The sequence below is a fragment of the Berkeleyomyces rouxiae genome, assembly GCF_048999995.1.
Source record: "Berkeleyomyces rouxiae strain 22BRR77 chromosome Unknown BrBRR77_ptg000001l, whole genome shotgun sequence".
Lineage (NCBI taxonomy): Eukaryota > Fungi > Ascomycota > Sordariomycetes > Microascales > Ceratocystidaceae > Berkeleyomyces > Berkeleyomyces rouxiae.
In genome coordinates this window covers 1,769,740-1,790,859 of record NW_027396491.1, presented here as the reverse complement: position 1 = coordinate 1,790,859, position 21,120 = coordinate 1,769,740, and the positions used below count along the sequence as shown (strand labels likewise).

The 21,120-nt window shown below is 50.9% G+C and overlaps 6 protein-coding genes across 6 annotated transcripts; 2 read left to right on the top strand and 4 right to left on the bottom strand.

The window, feature by feature from the left end:
• Positions 1–65: 65 nt before the first annotated feature.
• Positions 66–1,670, bottom strand: BROUX77_000525 (uncharacterized protein; the record flags this gene model as incomplete). Its single annotated transcript, XM_073750099.1, has 1 exon — positions 66–1,670. The coding sequence occupies one exon, from the start codon at positions 1,668–1,670 to the stop codon at positions 66–68; it is 1,605 nt and encodes a 534-aa protein (XP_073608762.1).
• Positions 1,671–3,086: 1,416 nt separating this feature from the next.
• Positions 3,087–4,646, top strand: BROUX77_000524 (uncharacterized protein; the record flags this gene model as incomplete). The annotated part of the gene is made up of 1 exon (XM_073750088.1): positions 3,087–4,646. The coding sequence occupies one exon, from the start codon at positions 3,087–3,089 to the stop codon at positions 4,644–4,646; it is 1,560 nt and encodes a 519-aa protein (XP_073608761.1).
• A 559-nt stretch (positions 4,647–5,205) lies between these two features.
• On the bottom strand, positions 5,206–6,775 carry BROUX77_000523 (uncharacterized protein; the record flags this gene model as incomplete). Its single annotated transcript, XM_073750077.1, has 2 exons — positions 5,206–6,496; positions 6,564–6,775. 2 exons carry the CDS (start codon positions 6,773–6,775, stop codon positions 5,206–5,208), a joined length of 1,503 nt encoding a protein of 500 aa, XP_073608760.1.
• Positions 6,776–11,020: 4,245 nt separating this feature from the next.
• Positions 11,021–11,778, top strand: BROUX77_000522 (uncharacterized protein; the record flags this gene model as incomplete). Its single annotated transcript, XM_073750066.1, has 2 exons — positions 11,021–11,560; positions 11,641–11,778. The coding sequence occupies 2 exons, from the start codon at positions 11,021–11,023 to the stop codon at positions 11,776–11,778; spliced, it is 678 nt and encodes a 225-aa protein (XP_073608759.1).
• Positions 11,779–11,854: 76 nt separating this feature from the next.
• Positions 11,855–12,880, bottom strand: BROUX77_000521 (uncharacterized protein; the record flags this gene model as incomplete). Its single annotated transcript, XM_073750055.1, has 2 exons — positions 11,855–12,049; positions 12,155–12,880. The coding sequence occupies 2 exons, from the start codon at positions 12,878–12,880 to the stop codon at positions 11,855–11,857; spliced, it is 921 nt and encodes a 306-aa protein (XP_073608758.1).
• A 4,006-nt stretch (positions 12,881–16,886) lies between these two features.
• BROUX77_000520 (uncharacterized protein) lies at positions 16,887–17,753 on the bottom strand (the record flags this gene model as incomplete). The annotated part of the gene is made up of 1 exon (XM_073750044.1): positions 16,887–17,753. One exon carries the CDS (start codon positions 17,751–17,753, stop codon positions 16,887–16,889), a length of 867 nt encoding a protein of 288 aa, XP_073608757.1.
• Positions 17,754–21,120: the final 3,367 nt, after the last annotated feature.

The window sequence follows — 21,120 nt, the reverse complement described above, 5'->3', positions numbered from 1 at the left end:
CTAAATGTGCTGAGACCTTGAATATGTGTTACCTAGAATTAGATGCGTCCCTGCCTCCCTCTGCACTACACTAGTTCCATAGGCGTACCAATCGACCTTTCCTTGCGCTTCCTGATGCGATCGTCCTTTTCCGCACCCTCCTCAGACATGGCTGCATCGACCTCGTCTCTCATGGCGTCGGTACCAGGCGGGATTTCTTGGAATTGTACGCTTGGGGCAGCTTCAACAAAGCGCAGCTGCTCGGTAACGTGCGCGACGACCTCGGCCAATTTCTTCTGTGTGTTTTTGTTCTGTCGCGGCTCGCCAAGAATCTGCTCAATGGTGGGGAACAGTGTGTCCTGGCGGAACTCATTGCGCCATGGTGTGTGCATCGGTAGCGTGGCGTTTTCCTTGATCTTGTCGTTGTAGCCAATGGCGACCGATGTCTCGTAGGCCCACGCACGCGCAACATTGCGTGGCGTGTAGCCGCCACCGCCAAACATGATAACCGGCACACCGAGAGACTTGACATACTCGGCGCAGGCACCGTGGCCTTGCACCTGCAGGTTAAAGCGGCCGAGTCGATCGCCAGCAAGCGAGTCGGCACCGCACTGTAATGCGATAGCGCTGGGGCGGAACTTTTGCACAATGGTGCTGACGACAGTTTGAAAAAGCTGCTTGTACTGCTCATCGGTGATGCCATCTGACAGCGGCACATTGACGGCATGGTGGGCACCGGGGTTGTGCTCGCTCTTGGGGCCGTTGTCGTCGAGGGCTCCAGTGCCTGGGAAGAAGTTGTTGGGATCCCACTTGTGGAACGAACATGTCATGACTCTGTCACTGCTCCAAAACGCTTCTTCAACCCCATCGCCGTGATGTACGTCAATGTCAATATAGAGAACGCGGGGGTAGTAACGTAGCAGCTGCAGAATAGCCAATACAATATCGTTGATGTAGCAAAAGCCCGACGCCTCATTCTTCTTAGCGTGGTGCAGACCACCACCCCACGCAATAGCAATGTCGCTCTGGCCGTTACATATCTTGCGCGCAGCGTCAATAGAGCCGCCAGCTGACATAGAGGCATAGTCGTATAGGCCCTCGAAGATGGGGCAGTCGCTGCCGCCGAGGCTGAACTTGATGTCCTCACTGCTGTCATAGTCGCGCGGCGTTGGTTCTGACTGCACTGTTCCCAGGAAATCGAGATACTCTGACGAATGGAACTCGTTGAGCTCCTCGTAAGTAGCAGCGCGTGACAAGTAGTTGTCCATTGCAAACATCATGCCGTACGAGGAAATCAAGCTCTTGGACAGCGTCAGACGCCATGGTTTCATCGGGTGTGTCTGGCCAAAATGATGCTTCTCCATCTCAGGATTACAATGAAATGAAACAGTGTATCCTCTTGGCTTTTCAATTCCCATTTCCAGAGCCTGCTTCTCGCACTGTGAATAGTACTTTTCGTAGGCATCTTGCCCGTGCTGCTCGAGCGGAACCGCATGCTCGTCTATTATCGAGTAGTCGTCGCCCTTGTCAGAGATGTGTGGCAAATAGTTGGGCTTGGGAGCCCGAAACTTGAATTCAAATGGCGGGTCAACAGCGGCGCTGCAGGGCTCATCGGCTGGGGCTGCAGCCGGTGCCGAAGCTGAAGCGGCAGCTGCTGCCATCCCGGCTCTCCCCGGTAACTGAAAGTCCATAACAAGGCCGGTGGGAACAACTGTTGCAAGCAAAGAGTTGGCGGTGGTGAGACGATGTGAGACTCAAGCTAAGACTGAGCGTGAAGATGTGAGAGTCTTAGATCGTAGAACTGATAGGCTATTCTGCTATTGCTTAATAATCCCAGAGTGGCACTCAATAAAAGATGCCGGGTATCAAATAGAAACAAAAACAAAGACGTGAATTCATACCAAATCATGTAGGCCGATGTGTAGGTAAACCAGACTTTAGCAGCTGAAAAGACGCTACGGCATCTCGAAGCCCAGCCGTCGTTGGCGTAGACTTATGCAGAGCAGCTGTCAGCAGCTGTCAAGTTTCAAGAACTACTGAGAAGGCCGCCCCACGTGCAAGGCTACAAGTCACCCTTCAGCCTTATCCTATGGCGTCCATCTCGGGCTTCAAGGAAAGAACAACCTCAATCGACGCACCTTCCCGTTAGGACCAGTCTTCACAAAGAAAATTCTGTTTCTCCGCTTTCTCTTCTCCTTCTTCCTCCTCTTTCCTTCCGCTCAAACTACTTCCCATTCATCTCTAGGCCGATATCTTCATCTCTTCTTAGCGCCCAATTTTCGCCTCATGCGATCTTCTCTTCCGGCTAGCGACTTTATTTCCCACTTCTCACTGTCGACTTCGACGGAGGCTGTCTCTGCCGGCTAAGGCTTGCTCCTTTTTCTCTTACAACGCGCCGGGACATCGCGAACTGATCGCGTCTCATATAAAAGCTTCCGCAACGGCGTGTTATTACCTCCTGTCTTGCCGCCCAGCAACGTCTGTGACCGAGCGTCTCGTGACCACAGGTGACGTAAAAATCCAACGAAACGTGAATGCGAGAGGTGAGCTCATCCGCGGGTTTCCATCGATTTCTGCGAGCTTTTTCTTTTTTTTTCCTGCTCCCTTATCTTGAGCTCCATTCTCCTAAACGTTTATCTGTTCTCCCTTGTCTTTTGTGTTTGCTTTCTCTTTCCGTGGTAGAGAGCTTGATTTGTCTCCCGCAAACTTTGAAAGAAAAAAAGAATCCAGTCTTGAGAAAAAGGAATAAATCTAAACTCAAATCCCCTCCACGCATCAGACGGAACACGCCCTGTCCATCCATATAAACGACTCCGGGGTCAAAGAGCAAGAAACAGGCACGTGGTATTGCATTCATCTTCTTCACTAAGAACCACAAGAATCGATACAGAAAAAAGCTGCTTGATTTCATCACTTGCAAATCTCATAGCTGTTCTTTTCGCTTCTCATTTCTTCCTCTCTTATACTCCTATATCTACTTCACCTGCCGTTTTACCATCTTTGTTGCGCCTTCTCCTGTCTTGTCCTCGCTTTTGCTTTTGAGCCTGCGTCTATTGCTTCTGCTTTTGCTTCTCTCTCCCGAACACCCGGTCGTGCAATTAACAACCATGCCTAGAGACGACTTGTCCATCGACTTCGTCAAGAAGATGCCACAAACTGAACCCATGGATCCTGCCCTGATCCTAGACGAATGGTTCAACCGCGTGCAAAACCTTCCCGAGGAGGTGCGCTTTATCCAGGACGAAGTAGCAGACAAGGATCGTCAATATGCCGAGTGTATCCGCATAGCAGAGGACCGAGATGGTAAAATTCAGAAATGGATCAAGAATCAGGGAAGTCACGAGCCAAATCCCAGAGAAGAACAGCTAAGGAATCAAGTGCGCGAGAACTATGCTCATGCTGAGAAGTTGGCTGCCGAAAAGGTCGCTCTCACTACCCGCTTACAGACTATCATGGACAAGCATTTACGAAGTCTAGATGTCCAAATTAAGTTGCTCTACGATAGGGCAGAACCGGGGTTTTTGGAACCTAACGAAGTGCCATCTCTCCTGCGTCCTAGTCCTGCTAACAAAGCCGTTCCGAATCTCTCTCTACGTAACCCTAATAATTTAGCTGCGCTCGGTGCTTCTCCTGCCTCAACTATCGCGCCTGCCGGGGGTACACCACATACTCCCGTAACAGCCCGTGCATCTACTACCCAGATCCGCAATGCTCAAGCCTCTCACCAACATGCTGCATCTGCCCCCGTAAGCCCAGCAGCCAGCATTATACTCAACCGCAACCAGCGTGAAGTCTCAGCTGGAGCTGCTAGCCAAAAACGTCCTCGCCTGAGCACCGGCGTCAACAACAACGTTGTTCCCACAAGCTCACTCGCGCGCCACTCTTCCCTCGGCCCTGGCACGCCCAAGAGCATCGCTGGCACAGCCATCACGGCAGGTGTCACTGGGAGTGCCGTGCGAGCCGGAAGCGCCGGCCCCCGTGTCAACAGCGTCAAAGCCGCCACGACCACCGCCAGCGGCCGCAAGTCCAACACGCCCACTACCGGCACCGGTGCCGGCCGCAAACGCACCGCCGACGCCGCAGGCAACTCCAAATCCTCGCTATCCCGCGTACGCAAGTCTACCAAGACCTCACCAGCCTCCACCGGCGACAGTGAGCTCTCCGACGCCGACAGCGGCAGCGACATGTCCGAAAACGATGGCCCAGACCCCGCCAACTCCACAGCCGCCAGCGCCGGCACCACTACCACTACCACCCACGGCGGCGCCGCCGCCGCATCGGGGCCTCACAGCGGCAGCGGCGCGTCGGCGCGCTCCGCCAGCAACGCAGCCGGCACCAACAGCCCAGCCTCCGCGACAGGTGTACAGACCAGCAGCACCGCAAACGGCGATGCTGCCAACCCCGCTGGCGCCGGCACCAACGGCCCCGCGCACGGCGGGCTGGCGGGAGCAGCAGACGCAGACGAGGACGAGGAAATTGGCGACTACGACGAGGCCAGCGACAACAAAAAGTACTGCCTGTGCCAAAAGGTCAGTTTTGGCGACATGGTGGCCTGTGACAACGATGATTGCCCCTATGAGTGGTTCCATTGGTCTTGTGTGGGGTTGGTCAGCGAGCCGAACGGCAAGTGGTACTGCCCAATGTGCGAGGCAAAAAGGCGCAAATAAAGGCAGCGCTAGTCAAGCTGTTATTTATCTGACTCATTGTTCGTCATTTATTTTGGAGGGCTTCATTTTAATCATTCTTAACAACATGCATTTTGATACCATCCCTATTAGGTAGAACCTTGTCTTTTCTTTTATACTTGCACATCTAGATAACTTTTGGAACTCTCTACAATGTGGTGGCATTTAGGTCGCAAATAAGCTTTGTAAGCAAGGGCATTTGGTTACGGTTGTTGACATTTTTCTTTGTTATTGACAGGTTCGACCAAGATTGTTCCTCACATCAAGAACAAAAAAAAAAAAGGACTTGGGCATTTTTTTTTAGGTAGAAGATTATCTGCCGTTGTAACGAAAGAAGACAAGAAACGAAAAAGAGCAAAAAAAGGACAAAAGGCATCATTATCATGGTTCTGATAAGGAAATGTGAAAGAAGAGAAGAATGGGAGGGGGTATGACGTCAAAGTATGTGTGAATTACGTATGTTTGTATGATGGGGAGAGCAGGAAAATATCATGAAATGGGGAGCAGAAACGCAGAAAAAAGGCTTTTTAGCCGGCACAGTTTAGTGCTCCAGCAGACGTAGAGAACCCTGGACAACAACGTTCTCTAGAATCGAACCAGGAGGGATGTCAATAGTGCTACCCTCAGTAGCCACAATGATGACGGTGCCCTTCAGAGTCACGCCACGGCTCAGGTTAACAGCACCAGTGATGGTCAGGTGATCCAGCTCAATCAGCTTGGGAATAGAAGGAATCCGCTTCTGGAAGTCGGACACCTTCTTGAAGTCACCACCCAGCTTGATGAGAGGAGCGTCACCAAAGCGGTTAGGGCTCATCTGCAGCTGACCATGCTTAACGGTGTACAGGTCAGACTTGACCAGCATCAGGTCAGAGCAAGTCTTGACGGGCAGGAAACGGCGACGGGGCACGTTCACGCCGTGGGCGTTGCGGAAGTGGCGAATGGCAGCACCAACAGCGGTTTCCAGCTGCAGGACAGAGATGTCACTCTCGCCCTTGCTGTCGCCAGGGATGGTCTTGCCATTGGGAATAATCTCCATCTCCAACTCGTTGTTCTCGACAACACGCTGAATGGCCTTCAGGTTCAGCCAAATGTTGTTGGTGTTGAAGTACTTGAACTTCTTGATGGACTTGAACTCGTTGACGTGCTCCTTGGGAACCTGGGCAATCTCGAGCAGGCGGACAGAGCCCTCGTAGTCAATGATGGTACCACCCTTGACATCGGCCTTGGTCTTGTTGGTCAGCTCCATAATGTACTCGGAATCAGTCTCGACCATGTGCTGCAGGATGCGCAGGTCAACAACAGCGCCCAAATTGTCGGCGTTGGACAGAAACAGAATCTCGATGCCACGCTCCATCAGCTGATCCAAAATCTTGGAGTTGTACAGAGACTCGAAAACGTCACCGTGGCCAGGGGGGTACCACTCGTTGATGGATGAGTCGTACTTCTTGGGCACGGGGAGAAGGGAGTCCTTGAGAATACGGGGGTAGCGAGATTGGTTGAAGGTGAGAATTTCCAGGTTGTGGCCATCATACTTCTTGATGATGGAAGCAGTGTCCTCATCGGTGTTGAACGAGTTCATCAGAACCAGAGGAACGTTGACGTTGTAGGTCTTGTTGAGGTACTCGATCTGGCGGACGGACAGATCCAGGAAGGACATGCCATCACGAACCTCGATGACAGACTTGGGACCAACGCAACCCATCGAGGTACCAAGACCACCGTTGAGCTTCAGGACGGCCAGCTTGCTGAGGAACTGGGTACCCTCGGAAGTAGCAAGGTCATCGTAGTCAACAACCTGACCCTGTGCGGGAGGACGGATGCGATCCCAGTCGCTATCAAAGTTGTGAGTGTTAGTGGAGCCAGAAAACAAAGGTGATCTAGATGAAGAGATGCACGTACACAGCGTTACCCTTGGCCTTGTCGTTCAGGTAGCGGCGGAACAGGGCAAAGAAGTTGTCCATCTCAGTTTCGAACATGGCCTTCTGCTCGGGGTCCTTGACGGTCTCGGCCAGGTTGGTCAGGGAGTTGCGCATCTGGGCAGCAGCGACATTGGTGGAGGTGTTCTCGAAGGCCTGTTGTTGGCAACTGGTTAGTATTGTGTTACACGACATGGTTTTTGAACGTTGCAAAAAGTGAAAGTGGCAGCGGTGATGGTGAAGAGAAAGTAAATGTTGCGGCTATGACAGCAGTTATATAGGGCATCAAGCTGAGTTCTGTTGCCTGCAACAGGCTACGAAACTCAACACGGAAGATTCCAGGTGGGTGTAGGGAGTCTTTGATTGGGAAGGCAACCAAGCCCAAGGCTTTCAGCAAAACATGACCAGAGTCATCCGAGAAGATGGAAGATACAGCGGTCGGTTGCTTGGCTAGGAGGGGGAGGGGGTGCCATGATAAGACGTGTGTTTGTCCAGAGTGGTGCGCGAGGCCATCCATGCTTCTAGATATGCGCTCAGCTGGTAGCATCCACACAATGCGCGGGGCAAGCAGACAACGCCATAGTCGTGAAGGCGGGTGTCATGGAGACACAATAATGCAAACAGATGCAGCAGCCTCGGGCGCAGTCCAGCGCGGGTTCTGTAAGTTTCTGGACAAAGCTAGCAGCACACTTGCGCCACCAATATTACAGATCAAGTTCAATGGGGAGTGTCGTTACAGAGGTGGGGGAAGCTTGCCATGTGACTGCGAGTCTTGCCGTGTCTACGAGCGAAGACATCTTCGTCGACACCAGAGCCAGCAGTGGGCTTCAGGTGGGTGGAGAGCGAGGCCTTGGGGGCAGACATTGTGGGTGAAGGCGGGAGAGAAGATGAGGAGGTCTCTCGGTATTAGACGGAGCCGAGTCGGACGGTGGAGGAGAGGCCGAGGTTGTGCAATATAGATATAAGAGTTGAAGCTATCAATGGCAGATATTACTTCAAATGGGGAATGATACTCAGACGCCGTTCACGAGCCGGTATCAAGCAATTGGGATGCAATGGCGGTAGAAGAGAAGCGGGAGATGAAGAGGAGAAAGAAGAGAGGAAGAGGAGCAGAACAGGAACAGATAAGCCCCAAGCAGCAGAGGGAAGGAAGAAGAAGCTTTTAAGGGGCGGCAGAGGAGGAGGAGCAGCAGTAGCAGCAGCAGCAGCAGCAGCAGCAGCAGCAGAGGAAGGAGCAGGTGTGGAGGTGGAGCAGGAGGGCAGGAGGGCAGAAGAACAGGCGCTGGAATCGCGTCCAGGGAAGGGACACGGAGGCTCCTTCTCTTCTCGACCTTCTCCCTCTAAGCTGCAAAGCCGGCCCCCTCCTGCGCCTTCTGCGGGGAACAGTACAAGTGCATTGTATACTTGCACTCTCCTCTCACTACTCATTCACCTATCTGCCCATCCACTGTCCACTTTCCGCTGTCCACTGAAGACCGGCCCTAATATCGACAAGAGGGGGCTATGCATACACTGTGAAGCTCCAGATACGCTAGGGCTCGCGAGGCCCCCTTCTGTATGTATATAGCGGGTTTGCTGGCTGGTGGTGGGCGCGCCTCTGCCTGCAGAGCTACGGTCCTCTTCCTCCCCTCTCCACATGGTTATGTATTATTTCCCCGCCGTCTTGTACATAATCAACCATTTCCATCAACTCATCCAGCCAGCCAGCCAACACCTAGCTAATATTGTGCCTGTAATACATACATACATCCACACACAATAGCACTTGCACACTAGCCAATTTCACACCCGGCTGCTCCACTTTTCGTATAGGTCCAGCCCAGCTCATCACAAGCAAGCTGCCCCTTTGAAGCCACTTGTTAACTACGAGCGAGCGTATATGTTGACTCCCCATAGAACATTCGTATGTCCTCCATTTTCCTCACGTGGCGTCTATTCTTCTTCCTGTGCTGGCATACGCACATCTTGACGTCTGCTTATATTGGCGCGCCTCGCCCTCTTCCTCAACGCTATTTCTGCACAGACGAATCGGCCTAAACGAAACAAGATTTCACTTTGCATTGTCACCTCGTTTCTTGACAGGTTTATTTTGCTGCAGTAAGCTTTCAAAAGACCGGGGTGACTTTGTCTCGGTTGGGCTGGTCCTGGAGGAGGGGTCGAGCTGCAAGACACCCTCTATAGATACATGACTAGGAGATGTTCTCGGAACCCCTCAACATCCTGTCTGCACTGTCCATTGCGTACGTTATAGTAGTAGTAGTTATCTTTTACGTCTTTTTCTTCCACGTACGTTATATGCTTGTAGGTGTAGAAACGAAAGGACATGAGTCCCATCAGGGATTCCCCTTCCTGCTAATGTTCACATGTGTCTCCTTGGACTCCGCCCTATTCAATACCAGCCATTGTCTGGTAGGCACAATTGTATGGTTACGCCTCCCAGGGGAACCCTTTACCCAACAAACCGAAGACCGTGATGTGATAATCCTAGCGCATTCTAGACCGACTTGTGCTCCTTGCATATGGCCAGCCTCTGACTACAAATCAAACTACAAATAACCAACCAGTCAACTAACTAGCTATAACTACATGTTTGTGCCTTGTGTTCACGTATACACTGGTGGCTTTCATACAGTTTTAAGCACAGTCTACGTTACCCCCGACACTGTACCCAACATCAACCAGAGCTTGTCCTATCCGGTCTCTTTCTTCGGCCGTCCATTAAAGCTCGGGCTTGGCATGGATTATTTTGGCCGGAAGACTGAAATTCGTGCATGGCTGGCTTGCAATCATAAAGCAGGGCCTCAGTAACCGACCACCAGAAAAACACTGAGTAGCTGGGCGATTATCAAAAGTTGTACAAGGACGCGAATATATCGTGACAGGGAGAGAGACACAAGCACTTGCATGCATACTCTCTCCCATCCATGTATTGGCCCTTTCTCGCAATTCTGTGTAAATCTTTACACATCAGGCTCCTTGTCCCTGATAAACAAGCTCAATATTGCCTGGCTCCTCCCGTCGCTCTCTCCGTGTCCTCCCTCTCCTTATTTCCCCGCCTGGTGCCCATCATGTGAAGAGAGCATAGTATCGGGCTCAAATGCCAGTTGACATCAAAGTTCTCTCGTTCTGCAAGCTGCTGAAATAAGAGTGCGTACAAATGCAGCTCTAGCTATGGCTATGCATGGCGTTGGGTAAACCCCAGACACAAACGTCTAACCCTAGGGTTGCTCTAGCCCATTTGATTCGGTTGGTCCATTGGGTATCGATTTGCATCAATCGGAAAGCTAAAAGAAGCCTCATGCAACGCGATAACATCTCACTGAGGCTCTCATCTATCCTATCCAGGACTCCTTCCTACACACGTGCGCTTAAGACTTCACCTATCACCTCCCCCAAGACAAGGCTTTGTCTTGAGTCTGATACCGTCTCATTCCCAGGCAGACCAGGCCTCTTGGAAGGGGGGAGAGGAGGGGTATTTTTCAACTGAACTGTCTTTTTTTTTTGCCTCTCGGCGCTTCTCCTGGCTTCTTCAGTCCGAAAATCTAACCGCTCCACAATAGCGCCGCCAACAGCGTCACACACTGCTGTATTGACGATTGCAATGAGAATGACAGGCTGTCCATACAAATGCCATTTTGACACTTGCGCAGATTGTTGGGCCGTAATACATATCCATACATACAAGTACATATGCGCATGTACACATGTAGCAATAGCAGGCAAACATGTAGCAATGTAACTTACAGATCGTGATTGTACAATGTGTAGACACACAGAGTAGCAAGAACTAAACTCTCCATCAAATAGCAATGGCTATATGCTCACTTCGCGCCACTGATTCTATATCTTTCTAGAACAAGTGAGACAACCATTGCCGCTGCTCCCTTTTGACATTCTAGCTTGAGTGCGTCATGATAAGGCTGAAGCGATGTCATGTATGTAATCTGTGGTGTATGTGTATAGGGTTAGATGCTATCAAGGGTTAATCTGTGAAGACCATGATCTAAACCAACAGATAGACGACGAACAAGGCCCTAGGGGCTAAAGCATGTGGCATTCCTTATCCTTTGTCTCAGCCCTTTTACTCTCTTCTTGAGAACATGTCCAGCTGAACTTTCACATGAAACTTGGTAACACGACATCTCAGAGGACATCCTCCCAAGCAGCAAGTATGTAACTATAGCTAACTAACTATCGTTACTCACAACTAACAGAGCCTCCGCTTTCCCCCCTGTATACACCTTCCTCACCGCCAACTCCCGTATGGAGCTATGAACTTTCCTTCGAATTACTAGCGACCTCCATGTGTACACGTCTACGTTGTTTTCACCCCCAGAACTCTGTCTACTTTCTAAGCTGAGAGTCACTCGCCACTCTGTACGCCTTTTCTCCACGTCTCGCATCAAAAGCACATCTCGCTTCCATACTCTTACCCCTCTCATGTCATCACCTACACCCGACCCCACAGCCTGGTGGAACATCAACGTTCCGGCGGCCCAGCACACCGTCAATGTACCTGTCGAGCTTTCCGACTGCTCCGCGCGTGACATCGGACTCATCGGCGTGCCTGACGCCAGCTACGCCCCGCTGAGCTGGGAGCGATGCAAAAAGATCGTAGCCGCCAACGACCTGGAAGCCTTCCGACGCTCGCCGCTGGCCTTGCGTCGGTACCGCCAGGCCATGTACCGGCTAGCCACCGAGCACGGTTCTGTTGCGGCGTTCCTAGCCAACACTCGGATTGGTTGGGGTCAAGGTCCGCTGCACCCACGTGGCCAAGTGCCGTTTGAGGAGCCCGATGATTACAAGATTGTGTACAACGACTGGCCGTACGGGATTGACACCCGTATTGTCCACTTGGTTGTTTGGACCAAGTTCCCACTGTGCGAGGACCCGGAGACGGGCCGGCTGACGGAGGTGGCGGCGAAGCAGATCGATGAGTTTGTGGGACGAACTTTCTGTACTCATGTGCCAGCAAAAAACGTAAGTGCACTCCAAGCCTTTTCTTATACTCACGAGTACATGTGGATTTAGAAGTGGTATGGTTGCTAACTGTTTCTCAGGTTATTTGGTTCAAGAATTGGTCGGCAATCAAGTCAGTTCAGGCTCTAGAGCATCTCCATATCATGATGTTTGAGCCCGACGCTGATTTCATTCGGGATATAACCAATGGTGATCGACCGCTCTGTGAGAAATTCTAAGATAGACTTACACCTTTCCTTTTTGTTCCCAAGCGACACCAGTAAATGAACAGAGAGACTTCCCTAAGTTGTTCTTCTACACTGTGACAAACTCAACACAGGCACCCTCGGCCATTGGAACTGCTGTAGGTTTGGTCATGGATATCTTCAACTGCCATGATGCCTTTCCTTCAGCAGAACTCTCCCTTTGTGAGAGGTAGTCCTTCTTGATGTCGGCAGTTACTTTGCTAGCCAAGGCCTCAAGCGTACCAAACGAAGACTCATCCATAGACTACCAGAAAGAAGGGCCGGAAAGTGTTAGAATCAAAGATATGAGCCTGCAAGCCAGGAAAAAATAGCAAAGGCGAAGTAAAAGAAAAAAACGACATCAACATACCTTTTGCACTATGGCCTCCAACTGTGTGTACAAATCTTCACTCTCGGTGTACTTATCAATCTGCACGTCCGTAACCACTACCTGCCGGGCAAACCGCTCGTTGTCATTCAGCCCAATCAACGTCGGCACACGCATCTCATGGATCTTGAGCGCAAGGCCAAAAGTATCGACAAGGCTAACCGGCAGTGCCTCCTCCTCCTTCTGCATCCACGCCCGCAGCGCTGCGCCCGCCTTCTCCGGGTACACTGCTATGGCTTCCAAGCTGACGCCAGAGCCCAGCAGCGACGCCTTAGGGAAGCGCACTGAAACAGACAGTGCGCGGACATAGTCCAAGTTCAAGAACGGCTTTGCCGTCTTGTGCAGTGGCGCGCCAGCAACTGAAGCGCCTGTCAGCGTCGCCCAGATACCGTCCAACACGCCGCGTAGAGACACGGGTGCTTTCGCGGCCGCGGTGTCGCTCTGGCTCTTGTTGATGGTGGCTATGGCGGATAGCACGGCCTTGCTAAGCAGTCCGTAGTGCACGGTATCGTCGGCCATGTCGTCGGTATCGGTGGCACGCTGAAAAGGCGCGCTGAGCTGGACAGTTGCCGAAATGCTCACGGGCTGGAGTTTGTTGGCGCGACCCCAGGCGTCGTGACCGGCTTGTATGGTGGATGCAAGGTTAACAACCTTGACGCAGGCGGTGGGTTCGCCGGCATGGGCGCGGACTTGCCATAATGTGTCCATGGTTGTAATAAATATTGAGAGGGGGATTGAAGAAGAGAATTTCAATCTTGACAAGAGAAATGATGTTCAGGAAAAATACACATCTGACTAAAGATCAGATGGGGTTGTGGTGTATGTTTTTTTACTACGTCCTAGAAGCGGCGGGGCAAATAACGGAAGCTTGGAATTGGGGTTAACTATTAATAGGGTCTGCGGGGATATCCCACGTAGTACAAGATCATTGTTAGTGGGAACGTATTGTAGCACAATGCCACGACTGTGTAGAGATAATCAATGTGAGTGTGGCTGATAGTTGAGCATGCTTACATCCTTGAACATATATTTCAAGTACAATGTGTATATGCACATGGAAAGAGAGGTGGAGAGCCTGTGAAGGTCAAACAGACAGGCATAGGCTATATCACCAGCACCCCGGAGGCCATCCTAGTGTGCAAATCCCAAGATTACCGGACAAGGGCTTAGAAAGGCTTAGGTGAGCCTGTGATGTAGTATGTTCAAATGCAAGTCCAAGTAGGTACATATTTCTCGGCGCATGCCCATCACATGCTACCTGTGGCTGTACTTATAGATACGGGTACACATTTAGTCACATATTGGCAATTTCGTTAGAGCGGTTCTAGACACCATCCGATGATGAAAGGACAACAGGGGCATCGGCTTATGTGCAGATAATAGGCAAGCCCAGGTAAATGAGATGGAGATGAGAGGGACGATAAATGCCGGAGTTGTGATGTGAGTGCAACGTGTGCTTGTACTCACAGGACATAAAAAGATGAGATGGCATATTCGGCTGGCAACGAGGCGAGCAAGGAAAGGTTAGACAGAAGACACACAAACGGCGATGACCGGGTCGAAGGCCTGTCGAGAGGATAATTTTTATGCTTCATGCACAAGCTGCCAGCGGAGATTGTGCATGCAAGGCATAAATGGGCAAACACACAAAGATTGCACATAGTGGGGGTTGATGTTTTTATGCACAAAGGCGACTCAAAGGTCCTGGCTGCCATGGAGATGTGAATGTGGACATGGATTAAACCAGTTATCCAGCCTCCGACATACAAAAAAAAAACAATGTCCAGCCACTTGATTTTGTGCAGTCCACATTTTATGCAGCCATAGCCCTGTTCTCAGGTCGTTGTGGATCGTGTTAGCATAAAAGTTTGACACATTGCACAAGACAAGAGCGGACGTGCACCAATGAAGGAATAATTAGTGGTGGAAAGAAAAGTGAAAAACAAGACGGCTGGTGTTCTACACAGAAAACATAAGCACAAGCGCGACTACATCGCCCGTGTTATTGTGCAAATCGGGTTTTTCATGTTTTCTCGGTGCATAGCACGTGCCAGAGATAGACACAGTCTTGTCACAAATTTATGAAGCTAATGCACGTTGTGCCAGGTACGGCAGACGTACCGTGCAGCAGAACCAGAGACAGGCAGGCAGTGATGAAGAAAATGTGAAGTGACAGCAGGCGATGAGATTGCAGCGAGAGTCCAAGCTGTGTCTGTAGGCGATAGTTTGTAAGTAATGAATAGCCAAGGGGGGAGGGCTCTATCCGCTCAGGCACATCAAGTTCAGGTTCAGGTGCAGGTACGGATACGGTGGGGGTGATGGTGATGGTGCCAGGGTTACATCAGGGTTTCCCGGAAATGATTATCACGAAAATAACAGCCCACCGACGTCATTGGCTTGTTTTTATTCAACAGAGGACGACAAATGATTTGAAATTGTTGATGAGCGATCGCAACCCTGATGAACTGAGAAAACAAAATTTCCGAGCATGGAGGCTGAGCTTTTTTCTTCTTTTTTTTCTACCTTGCCGTTTCATTTTTTTTTTCTTCTTGTAAAAAACGACAACGGCATGAATTTTGTGATGGCTTTGTCTTGTAAGACTTGCATGAGTAGTGGCAAAAAGAAGCAAAGAAAGAAAAAGAAAAAGGAAGAAAAGGAATCAAGAGACAACAAAAGAACGCATACTCGTGCTTTCTTTTTTGACGTTACTCTCTAGGCCGATCTATGTCCTCTTGTGTTCCTTTTCTTTGTGCTCTCTTTGCCATTTTTTTTCTCTCGCTTCCCATCTGCCAAAAACAAAATGAACCTTGTATGACAAGTCAATAGTAGTTGGGATGTTATTTTCTTTTCCCGCCTGGATGTTCTCCTTGCCTCCCGGCCTCTGTTTTTTTATTCTCTCTATTTCTTTTAATATTTTCTTTCGGATCCGCGTGGGCGTCCGTTTTTCCACGGAAGCTGAAGTCTGCCGATGAGCGGCGCTGAGAAGGCCCCCCAAAAAAACGGGCTGGGCTGGGAATTCGGACTAGGTGTTGGAACCGGGCGGGCGTTTTCGTCTGGTGTCGTTGTTTATTTTCCTCAATCTATTTTCAGATCCTTGTTATGTGATTGGTGGGACAAGTGTACGCGCTTTGTTTACGTTGCTGTTGACTTGGGAGAGATATTGTTGTCGTTGCCGTGGATGTTGGCTTGGACTCGGTGTTCTTTTTTTGGTATGTACATGAGACGAAGCCGAAGGCAAGGTCGACGTCGCGCGTCCGATTCTACACATATTGCCGTTACCGGTATAATTGTAGATGTTCCTGTAGCCGCGTGTGCAAGTAATCAACCAGACATCACATCGCAAACCTTGTCCTGCTGTGGTCCCTTGATGCTGTGCGTCGTCGGCCCACGTACATTTCCTCCCGTAGCACTCTTCTCGTTTCTCGTTCCTCGCTCCCGCCGTCTTCTCCACAGTCAAGACCACATTGTGTGTTTTCTTTTTTTTGATCTGTATCTATATGCGTGTTTCTTCTTTTTGCTTCCTTGCATGCCAGCCCATAGCAAGCTGATCATCGCCCTCCACCATGCTACCTTGTATCTCGAGAGAACTCGGACCGTGTAAACAAACAATGGGTGCTGTCTCTGAGGCGTAGGCTGATAGAGGGAAGCACAAAACCTGCCGAGACTCTTCTGGCAGACAGCCTGGAATACAGGCTTCTCCATGTATGTGCTGTCTGTCCCTCCAGCGAGTCTTGTCTTCAACCGGAGCTTCTAAATAGCCAAGTACTTTTTCTGTTCCCCTTTTCTTTTAATTCCCAAGCGTGAAACAAAAGCGGCGCAAAAATAGAATAGAGAACTAGGAGCTCTGGCGGGGTTCATCAATGCCATGCCATGCCATGCTGGGTTCACTTGGGCTTGATGCTTGTTTGTTTGTTTATAGCCGTAGCTCAAGGCGATCAAGCTTAGAATTATGGACAAGCACCTGTTAGAAGCTCCGGCCAACGTAGACAGCAACGCACTGGGCAGACAGCCACTGGAATAAAAGAAAAAGGGTAAAAAAAATAGAGAGGTCGGCGGGCGCTTTGTCTCATTGCTCTTTCTCTCGCCGCGCCGTGATGCACGGGTGTCCGCCGTCCAGCCACCACAGCCATCAGCTTGCGGCCGACGCCGGCGCCGGCGCCAGTTTTACAGCGAGAATCACGAGAAGATGAAATAATGATGGGGTCATTCAAAGAAGTGAGTTATCGTTCCAATAGGAGTAGTTATTAACTGATAAAAGCTTTCTAGTAACTAGCTAGAACATAAAACCGAGCAAAAAAAACATTGCTGTAGATCAAAGGCAAAAACCTATCTGACAGCTGCCAAGCAGAACCAATGAAAGACACCATTTTCCTCCTCCCAAAAAAAAACCAATAAACAGAACACCGTCGTTTTTCACCCCTTGTGAACCCAATAAAATCCGGATAAAACAAACAAAAAAGATGACAATAATGGAGGCGCTTGTGGATGTCTGAAGCGTCGCAAAAGGACGAACGAATTCCACGCACAAGCGATGCAAGGACAATGTGCAATAGTTAATAAAAGGATGTAGACAAAAAAGGTAGAGAAATAGAGAAGAGAAGAAGAAAGAGAATGGGTATCGTTATAAAAAAAATTCCAAAAAAATGTCGCCAGTATACACAGAAGGAAATAGAGTGCAGAAGAAATCATAAGATGGGACGGCATGTCCTGGTGATTAGCACGAAGCCGAGCGCGCGCGCTTGAGACCGACTTCGCCGCCCATCAAAAGACTCTTCCAGCGGCGGCCAATTGTGTTTCTGTTGCGCCCGAGACTGCGCGCACACTCCTGCCACTCCTGGCGCGACAGGCGCAATTTATTGAGCACCGTATCAATGAGGATGCTGTCGTCTTCGTCAGTCCAGTTGTCGGCGTCCGAGTCTGCGTCCGAGTCGAACAGGCTGCTGGGGGCGGAAGAAGCGACAGAGGCGGGCGAGGCAGAGCAAGGGGAAGCCTGCGGGTTCTCGTGGCGCCATGCGTCGTAAAAGTCGGCGCGCATGAGACCGAGCGGCATGACCTCGGGGCAGATGCGCATACGCTTAGGTGTCCGGGGCTCAACAGCAGACAGGGAGAAGGAAGGGGCGTCGAGGTCGGTGTCCACGCGGCGGCGCTTGACGGAAGCGCGGGGCGCCATGGGAGGGATTGGAGACTCGGCCAGGCCATGCTCAGTAGAGCGCTTGCGCTTTGGTGTCGAGGTTATGGAGATGGGGAAGGTTGAGACTGAAGCAGTAGGCGGGGGCGTGGGGTTGCGCAGGGCCTCGCACGACGGCTGTTGCAGCTGCAGCTTGAGGGGCGCGGGTACATGCGCCAGAGTGGGTGAGGGCGCCAGAGAGCGCGTGGGCTTGGAGTCAGGCGTGGATTTGTGCTCGGACATGGGCGTGGGCGCCGAGGCTAGAATCGCGTGGAGCGAGCGGCAGGCGGCGATGATGTTGGACACGGCGGGCGTAGAAGGCATGAGCGACAGAGGGCTCATGGGCGGAGAGGCCAGAGCAGACTGCAGACGCTGCGAGGCGGCGTCGCAGGCAAAGGCAGAAGGGAGAAGCATGGCGACTAGAGTGTAAATAGGCCGAAGAGTAGAGAGACGATGGTCTGCAATGGAGGAATTCAGACGCTGGAAGCAAGAGAATGAATGAATGCAGAGAAGGTTTCGGTGGGTTGGAGATGGCACTCTGCAGACTAGAGAATCGATGGATTGCGCGAGGAGAAAAAGACCAGACTATTGGCAGTGTCGAATGGCTCAAAGGTCGAGTAGAAGAAGAAGCTGAGAGTGGTGTCTAGGGAAGAGAGATGCTGGAGAACAAATGGTCTGTTGAGGGGGGATGGCGATAGTTGAAATATCAAAGCTGCTCCGTGCCTCAGGTCGGATAGCAAGATGCGAAGGCTGAACTTGAGCGCCGTGACAAAGGACGAGTGAGACAAGGGCAAAGAAGGGAGATGCACGCCCAAAAGATTAAATCCGCATGCGGGCTTTTTTTCTGTTGATTTATTTTCTGCGCGCTCGAGTTTGTCGTGAATCAAGGGAGAAGAGCTGGCCGTGGTCAAGATGGGCGGATGGAAGAAGGGATGGTCGAGGGCTTGAAAAAAGAGGAGAGACAAAGCAGCGCAAAGGGAGGACCGAGGGGCGTGTTTTTGTTCTTGGGGAGAAAGAAAAAAAAGACAGACTAGGTGAGGTGGGAGGACGGAAGAGGAGAGAGTGGGAGAAGCAGAGAGCTCACGATAAAAAGAAGCGACGCCTGGGAATTAATCCAGCACGCAGCAATAAAAGAACCCGCCAGGACGGGAATTAAGCGATGGGACGGAGAGGACAGGAAGACAGCGATAAAATGGCAGCCCAATTTAGCGGCCGTGCAAAAGCCAAAAGGCTGGGGGTTAAAGCCCGTCAGGCCCAGGTCGTGCGACCCTCGCAGTACTTGCAAGGTACAGGCTCGCTGGCTGGAGAAGACAACAGCGCTCAGGCAGTTTGCGGTATCTTTTCGCTTGTGCGCCGGCATCAGGAGACTTGTCTGTGTGTCCCACTTTGTGTAGCCTTCTACTTTGGGCATGTATCCAACGGGTCTCGTGAGATGGCGCACAAAAAAAAAAAAAAAAAAAAAAAAAAAAAAAAGCCCCCTCTCGGGCTGCATAATCTTTAGGCACCAACAGCGACTGTGCTAACGCTGCTAGCGCCATTGTGCGCTGGAATGTGCCCGCTGGACGGCGGTCTTCAGGGTCTAGTTTGGGCATGGAACACTGGCTGTTTGCAGGATCAGGGCCCTCTGGCCGTGTTCGTCGGGATTTTTTTGCACAAAGTTGTTTTCTTTTCCAGTGCATATGCTTAGTGTCTGGCTAATTTGGCTTGCTAGCCTCTCGAATTTCCACGTTGCACACGGAGACAGAAGTTATGCAAATGCTCACAGACGTTGTAGCCATAGATACCAAACCCACGTCTCTAATCTCTGGCCCAGCCTCCGATTTTGTGCACAAGTCGAAATGCATGCAGCTGGACGTCTGTGCCTGAGTCTCGACCCCCGCTTTGTGACGTTATTGTGTCTGGTTTTGTGCACGGTATAAGATATGACATAAGACAAGTGCACAATTTCCCGAGTGCATATCCCGGGCGCTGCATAATTCTAGATGTTCCATTCCTTCTATTCTGTTCACATGCACTGCACTGCGCTGCACTGCACTGCTCTGCACATTGCTGGCATCCTTCTCCTGCTCCCGTTGGGCTCTGCTGTAGTAAGAGTGTGAAAGTGAAGGTGAATGTGACTGTGAAATTCTCCCCACGCGTGCCAGTGACTCGAGTGACCGCTTGTTTCCGGACCCAATCCCAAGCCGTTGGATTGAGCTCTGCTGCTCTTGGGTTCCAGCGAACAAAAATAGCTGCTTTCTTCGTGTGATGCTGTCAAGCGGTAGCCGAGAACAAGAAAAGGAAAAAGAAAAGAAGAAAAAAAGTCACAAACGACATGCCGCAAGGCCGGCCTAAGGAAAGAGAAACCCTGGTTGGCATGTCGGGGCCTCGCCAATCGCTGACGAGCCGTCCACACTGACCACGTAGTGTGCCAACACACACATACACACATATGTAAATATGTATGTATCTGTGTACTTATATAAGCGGAAACCTGAGGACTGCTTATACTCAGAGGCCAGACAGGGTGTCATATCGGGCCAGGCCCCAGATGAATCCTCCCCATGTATGTTCAACTCTTGTAAAAGCAGTGCAGTCTGAGTCTCCCATAACCACCTTCCCAGCATCTCCATCATTGACAACGACGTAGTGCCATGCTGCAATCTCCAGCTTCCTCCTTGTCGAATTGCCTGTCTAGATCTCTCATCATCGCCAAACTTAGCACATGCGAGCACCCCAAGTGGAACCCGCCAACGTCCCTGTATTTTGTCTCCCTCGCAACCCAAGCACTTAGTCCTGATCGGGTTAAAGAGACCCGCTTTGTCTGCTACACCATTCATTCCAGAGCGCCTGTTTTAGCTCCAGTTCCACCGTGGTCGCTAACTATCGCTATCAAGACCGTGGTTCTCTGAGTAACTCTGGCTACGAGCATCATGTATGTAACTATACATAGACAACTGACACATGATTTGATGTATTTTCCTTCAACTCTCTCATCACAGCAGCACAGCCGCTTCATCTTTCTCTCGCCCTCTTTGTACATATTGTGTTTGCAGCCAGCATCCCCACCTCGCTAGGGTCACGCAAACCCTCTTTTCAGCCCCTCCAGGATCTACCCCTCTAACCCCTCTGCCAGGAAACCCTTTAGGTCATGTAGCTCCTATATCCCCTGTAGTGGCCCTGCTGGCTCAACCAATCCCTCGACTTCTTTGGGCCACATTAAGCCACACACCCTCTATCCGTTCTAGTAAAACTGCTCCCCTTCAGGCTTCTTTAGGCGTTCCTTTCTGTAGAGAAGGTCTTTTATGGCCTGTCCCCTGGAACGAATCAAACAATAAATTGATGCCCCTCCAGGGGAGAATACATAGCGAGGCATCTAAAGTGCTGGCTCTCTCACCTGAGTGCACCTTTTACGCTAACCAACTAATACACTTTGATTCTCTCTCTTTTTTTGGTGAATTTTATTCTCTCCTCTGATATCTCTCTGGGCCAGAGCAGTCTCCGAAAGGACCCTTCTTTTTGGCTGGAATGGAATGCAGTTGAAACGGGCTCCCAGTCCCCCCCCCCAAAGACTGCCGAGGAGACCCTCTCTTAGAAACGGGGACTTCAGAAGAGTCCGCACCCGTCTGCTTGCGGCGACGCTACTTGTATCAATTGTAGCCAACTACGTATAGTTCATGTGTCCATTCCAGCAAATTGCTTCTGGACCAGGAATGGTAGACTGACTACTTCCGTCAATATCATTCCAGTTCACCGGCAGACTTCCCGAGACGCACAAACTCGGCCGGCCGCTAGGAATGTA